General features: G+C 41.5%; 1 protein-coding gene across 1 annotated transcript in view; it reads right to left on the minus strand.

Annotated features, from left to right (window-relative positions):
• XPR1 (xenotropic and polytropic retrovirus receptor 1) overlaps nucleotides 1-6,616 on the minus strand; it is a 196,422-nt gene extending 189,806 nt beyond the window's left edge. Inside the window, exon 1 of the mRNA XM_082834431.1 lies at nucleotides 6,375-6,616. Coding sequence (XP_082690557.1) covers nucleotides 6,375-6,443 — 69 coding nt within the window. The 5' untranslated portion in view covers nucleotides 6,444-6,616. The remainder of the gene's footprint in view (nucleotides 1-6,374) is intronic.
• Between the last annotated feature and the right edge of the window lie 205 nt (nucleotides 6,617-6,821).

The following is a 6,821-nucleotide window of genomic DNA, read 5'->3' on the forward strand; positions in this document are numbered from 1 at the left end:
CCGCATACCGCAAAAAAAAAAAAAAAAAAAAAAAAAGTTTACTATGCGCCTCCAATATATGTACCTTTGTTTATAAATTATCTCCTTCTACAACTGTGTACATTATAAAACTCAGAACTTTTTTAAGTGGAAGTTTTAAAAGATGAGACAATAATAAAATAAATAATTTAAACTTTCATTTGTGAATAATGTGAAAATTTTTAATTTCTCTTAAGAAATTATCAATAACAATACTTTTAAAGAACAACCTAACAGAAAAAGTTCATTCCTTTTTAAAATCTTAGTTTTTAGTATCTCAAAGGCCTAGTTCAAACTTCAGGATTCACTTAATTTTGAAACTTGATTATAATGGCTATAAGCTGGAAAACAGACCTCACAAAGGCAGAAAACTCTAATACATAACATACATTTAGGGTGTTCACTGTGGATGACAAAGGATGTAAAATCTTATTTCAAAGAATTATCTTAATTATTTTGAAACTTTTTGGCAAACGTCTTGTCAGGTCTATTAAAGTACCATTGTTTTTTCTGTAATTTGGTTGACAAAAAGCTAGTACTAGAAGTAGAATTGTCAGCTCTGCCATTTTCTTGTTGTTCACATGTGCTTGCATTATGCTGTTATGGCTGGTACTGCTGTTGAGGCTTCTTTACAAGAGTCTTTTTAAGTCACATCCATTTTATAAGAGTTAGTTTAGTCAAAACTAAATAATATCCATAAATTCATCTTAATTATGCACCCATAAACTGGATTAATTGCTATTTGCTGAAAGTGAACAAACAAGTGAGAAAACTATTAGCAATTCTTGTCTCTTTCCCTCAGACTACCTCCTAAACAAGGTCATTGCATCAATCCATTTATTCAATATAAGTAAAATTTCATTTCTTCTTGTCATATGCATAAAAATGAATATAATTAAGCCTTCTAAAACTACCTTCTCTTACTCCATGGGAGTGTTGGGTACTCTCCTTTGGGGGCTATGATGCAAATATACTTGCAACATCTAGCCAGCACAACTCAATCAGTCTCAAATGCTTTTCAGATTAGGATTGGATTTGAAGTCAGGACTGATTTTCCATGGTCACCTCGGGTCAAATAAGAGTCTTATGTTCTTATGATCTGGGCCTTCACTCAAAAACTGATCCAAAACCAACCTTCAGGGATGGATGGACAAGTGTAATCTTTCCAGGACACTTAACCTAACGTACTTTATTATACAAAGATAATAAAGAACAGTAATAACTTCCTGTTTTATACAACATTCATTCACTCACTTAAGAAACATTTGTATATGCCAGGCATCTTACTGCCATACTCATTTACAAATGTTATTTTAAATATGCTATATTGTACTTTCATTTGCAGAAGTGCCTAAAAGAAGTGTGGTTTGTGCCCCATCGGGTGGCCAAACTGGAAATTTCAAACAAGTTCCAGCAAGGCAAGTTAACCGTAACTAATCAACATAATACCTTTGGGAAATTGAAGCCTGCAACACAAGTGTTCTCATGGGAGAGTTCTATAAATGAAAATCACAATAATGTTATGGCAGTGTTTCCTTACACTTGAAAATAAGGGATATACAGTTTATGGAAAATCCCTTCCCAAATCTTGCAACAAAAAATTAAACTATGACCATCACTTTTTACTTAAGTTAAATAAAAGCTTCACTGGGTCAGCTTTCCAGTCACAGATTAAAATATCATTTAAATTATTTGAAAGGAGACTATTAATTTAAAAGGATGATATTAATAGTAATGCTTTAAGTTCTGTCCTCTTCATATGTAAAACATAATGAAACCATAAAAATGTACAGAAATTTGGAGCTATATGTGTCCTTAGAAAATAGAGGGCTGTGAGCTTAGAAACCATCAAGTCCAATTCTCTCACTTTACAGATGAAGAACCTAAAGCCCAGAAAGAGGAAGTGATTTCGTCAGGGTCACACAGTCTGGGTGACCTGACTCCCAATGCTTACACATCTGTGCTCAAGAGACTAGCTATCTATATATGATCCTGGACAAATAAATAACTTAACCTTTCTGGACCTTAGTTTCCTTGCCTGGAAAAAAAACAAGGAGGCAGATAATCTCTCAATTCCCTTTTAACTCTAAAGTCCTGAAATTTAGATACCTCATTATTTTAGTACCTTACAAAACTACAGCGTACACTGAAAAAACCATTCCTGGTTCCTGAGAAACCAAAGCAGCACAGGGCCCTAGGGAAGAAAATACAAGTCAGCAGCCTAAGGCACCAAATATATTTGCTTCTTTTGCTAATATTCTGTAAAATATTAACATGGTCATACTAGCCTATTTGGTTGAAACTGGTCTAAATTAATTTTGATTAATCAATTACAGAACTCTAAAATATACAATCACTGATACTAAATTTTAAAAAGTACTCTTTGGGGCTTCCCTGGTGGCGCAGTGGTTAAGAATCCGCCTGCCAACGCAGGGGACACGGGTTCGAGCCCTGGTCCAGGAAGATCCCACATGCTGTGGAGCAACTAAGCCCGTGCGCCACAGCTACTGAGCCTGTGCTCAGTAGACCGCGAGCCACAACTACTTAAGTCTGCGTGCCTAGGGACTGTGCTCTGCAACAAGAGAAGCCACTGCAATGAGAAGCCCACACACCGCGACAAAGAGTAGCCCCCACTCATGGCAACCAGAGAAAGCCCGGATGCAGCAACAAAGACCCAACGCAGCCAAAAATAAATAAATTAAAAGAAAAAAAAGTACTCTTATAAAGCTTTATTGATGTCTTATCTTATATGCCAAGATTTACACTCAAATAGATTATTGGAAACAGGGATAGTAGTCTCTTCCCATTTGTGTTTGTTGTTTGTAAAAACTATTCACAAATGGATCAAACTGATTTTCTTTATATGGTTTCTCCATGTTGCTCTATTCTTTTATGCTCTGTTATTCTGCCTATGAAGACCAAGTCTGTGAACGCCACAATTCATTTTTAAATTAGAAACTGATAATTTTCAGGATATTGATGGATCACTAACAATAATTTTAACAATCCAAAAAACGAAATCCATTAAAAGTTAAATCAAAAACCTATGGGGGTGGGCTTCCCTGGTGGCGCAGTGGTTGAGAGTCCGCCTGCTGATGCAGGGGACACGGGTTCGTGCCCCGGTCCGGGAGGATCCCACATGCCGCGGGGCAGCTGGGCCCGTGAGACATGGCCGCTGGGCCTGCGCATCCAGAGCCTGTGCTCCGCGGCGGGAGAGGCCACAGCAGTGAGAGGCCCGCGTACCGCAAAAAAAAAACACACAAAAAAAAACCCTATGAACTGGGCCTTCCCTGGTAGTGCAGTGGTTAAGAATCCGCCTGCCAATGCAGGGGACACGGGTTCAAGCCCTGGTCTGGGAAGATCCCACATGCCGCGGAGCAACTGAGGCCGTGCGCCGCAACTGCGGAGTCTTTTCTCTGGAGCCCGCAATCCACAACTACTGAGGGCACGTGCCTGGAGCCCGTGCTCCGCAACAAGAGAAGCCACCACAATGAAAGGCTCACGCACCGCAACGAAGCTGCACGTCGCAGCTAGAGAGAGCCCGCACACAGAGGCGAAGACCCAGCGCAGCCACTAAATAAATTAAATTAATTTTAAAAAATACAAAAAACCTATGAACTACAACAGAACTTGAAAAGCTCTGGCCCTATATTCTTATTTTATGAAAGAGGAAAGAACCCTGGAAAGGCAAAAAGACTGTCCCCATGGCCTCATGATGAACGTGTATAAGAACTAGCACTTATTGTATGACCGTGTGTACACAATAATACATATAATCGGAGATGTAAAACAACATTTTCAGCTTCAACCTAATTCTCTGCTTATTTCAAGTAAAATTTAATATAGCAAAATGACATAAAACCAAAGAAGCTGAACAGTTCATAGTCGTTCACAGCACTAGAAAGCAGCCTACACAAGAAATCAGGAGTAATACACCCAAATTTCATCACCAGTACTTGAAAAACAAATTCAAGTGTCTGGTCTACTAAGTGTTTCAAGAGCATCATCTTCACATATGAGAAACATGTTACTGCACTATGAGAAGGTTCTTTTCTCTAGCAAATGCTAACATCTTTTATGATGTCCTTTTCTCCCCAAAGTTTTAAGCTGCCAAAATTCCTAGACTCTAAAGACGCTTATTTATGCCCCTTTAACTATTTTTAAAGGAACAGCACCAGCTCTTGAGAAATAGTATACAACACACAGACCCCAACCCTATGAAAAATGTCTTTAATGGCTCCAATTCACAAAGAAAAGTGCTCCTTATTAGTTTTGCCTACCAAACAATGAGCTTTTCCACAACAGGAGTCACATAGTAGGGACCCTCTGCAGAATAAAATTTCAACAGTTAATGAATTTTTCAAAAAATAATTTCTAATTGGCCTAGGAAAGATAACGCAGTCACACATATGAAATGTGTTCCTCTCCTCTCTGACCAAACTAAAGTAACCATTTAGGACTAATGTCCAAATGGAGTATGTGAATGAAGAGTCCCAGAATGACTCCAGCCACAAAGCTGACATTATAAATCAAGAGGTAACTTCATCTTCAAACTAAATCTTATGCTTCTCCTTCCAGCCCCAGAAACTGTATTCCAGATTAATACAATTCTATGAAACAGTTAAGTGCTGTAATACTTAAAATGAATCATAGCATACAATCAGCCACTATTACTTCTCCCCAAATGAAGCATTCCATACTATATAACAAGTATAAGATGTTGCTTCAGCATGCTGTGTTCTATGAAGAACTAGCAGTGGTGCTGAAAATTACTACTAGAAAGATGAAAGACCAATACCTTCCTTTCAATAAAAACCATCATCTGGACTCTAGCCAAGGTTTTAAAACTGACCAAATGTTATTAGAAACAATAAATCAAAAACTCTACAGGCTGAAAAGCTAATCCCTTATTTCATTCTTACAAAATGTAGCCACAAAACACTACAAGAAAATTAAGTTTAAAGAAAGCATTCATAATTTTAGGCCTTTCACTTCTGGCAATACTCAAATACTGTATGTTACAAGGTGAATTTATTTTACAATCTTCAAGGTTGTTTAACCTACTTACATCCCTTTCCTTTTCTTCAATTATTACAACTGTTATACGAATAAATAAACCCGCGTTGTTGCCTAAACATCCTATCAATGAACTTAAAACAGAAATTAAATAGAAAATCGAAATATCTCAATTTATAAAACCTGGCTAGAATATTTGTGTTCATATTGATTTTATACTCTTTGTTCCTGCACATAACATAGATGTGAATTCCTGGAGGTTACAGATCAAGTCTTTCTCTATCCAGGAGCTGAACTGCCAGCCACTGAGAATAACCTATTGCAATGCTTCAAGCCCTTCAGGTATCTTGGCTTCTGAAAATATAAATGAGCTCGTTATCTTCACTTTTCTTTTTATTAGTGTAAGGTTCCTTATCACTATCTATTAAATACCCTTCAGGAGCAGTTATCACAGAAATTAAGGGTGAGGAGGGCTATGATTTCTGTAATAACACAGGTATGTTTTCAAAGTACATTGTTTACAAGATGGTACTTTTCTCCCTAGCTAACAAAAATTTTAGGAAAGAAAACCTTAAAATTTTAATAATTCCCTTCTCTTTCTTCCTTCCTCTTCCCCTTCACTCCATTCCAAAACAACAGAAGAGCCAAAACCAAAGATATGATTACTTTATATACTTCATTAAATTAGTGAAAAAACGAATCACCGTCTTTTTATCAAAACAAAATAGTTGATTACGATACGTTTGCATACTGTAACCACCGCATGTGTGATACACATTTAAATCAAGTTTCAACGCTGTTAACAAAGCCTTTGTCAACAGTGGGCAAGTGGGGGAAAGCTGAAGGGCTCTGTGGAATGAAGGAAATCACTAGAGGGGCTTATCTGGGAAGAGAAGGATTCCTTGGTGAGAGGTGAGCAGAGAGAAACAAGACCTAACCTTGGCGAGGGGGCGCTCGCCCAGGGTGGGAACCAGAGGTCAGGGTGAGCGAGAGGAGGGGATTAGCGCGGAACCGCCGCGACCCCAGGCTACCCTTACACCCCGACTCCCCCACCTGCAGCTCGCCCTCCCACCACCATTCCCCAGCCCCGACCGGCTGTGCCGTCCCTCCCGGTCCGCCGCCCGCATATCCGTTACTCCGGCGGCAGCGGGGCTGCGGGGGAGGGGAAGGTCAGCGGGGCCTGGAGGGGGCCGGCCGCGGCGGGGATGCCGCAGTGGCTCCCCGCCGCACCGGGTTAAAGTCCGCGGGGAAGCAGCAGGAGCGGAAGGCGGCGGTGGAGGTCGGGACTGGCGAGATGGTGGCCCCTCCGAGTCCTCCCACTACCCGGCCGCTGCCGGTACCTCATACTGGATGTATTGCTTCCTCCACTCGGGAGTGATGTGCGCGGAGAGGTGCTCGGCGAACTTCATCCTGCCGTCTCCCCCTCACTCCCACTCGGATCCAGCAGTTACAGGCGGCGGCGGCGGCGGCAACAGCGACTCCGACTCCTCCCCACATGGGCCCCGGCGCGGCGCGGCGATGCGCTTCTCTCCTCCTCCGCCGCCGCCGAGGTCTCCTCAGAGCCGCCCTCCCGCCATCTTCCTCCTCCTCTCCATAGCCCCGCCCCGCCCCGCCCTCTATACGTCATCGCCATGGTAACCGCCTACGCGCACCGACGAAGGGGCGGAGTAAGGGGCGGGCTTTGCGTACATTCCTCAAGGCTCCGCCCCTTCTGGGCCGGACGTGCTGAAGGCACCTCCCCTGACCTCTTACGTCTGGCGCCTGTGGGCCTTACAGCTGCTCTTTAC

This window comes from Leucopleurus acutus (assembly GCF_964270905.1).
Source record: "Leucopleurus acutus genome assembly, chromosome: 2".
Lineage (NCBI taxonomy): Eukaryota > Metazoa > Chordata > Mammalia > Artiodactyla > Delphinidae > Leucopleurus > Leucopleurus acutus.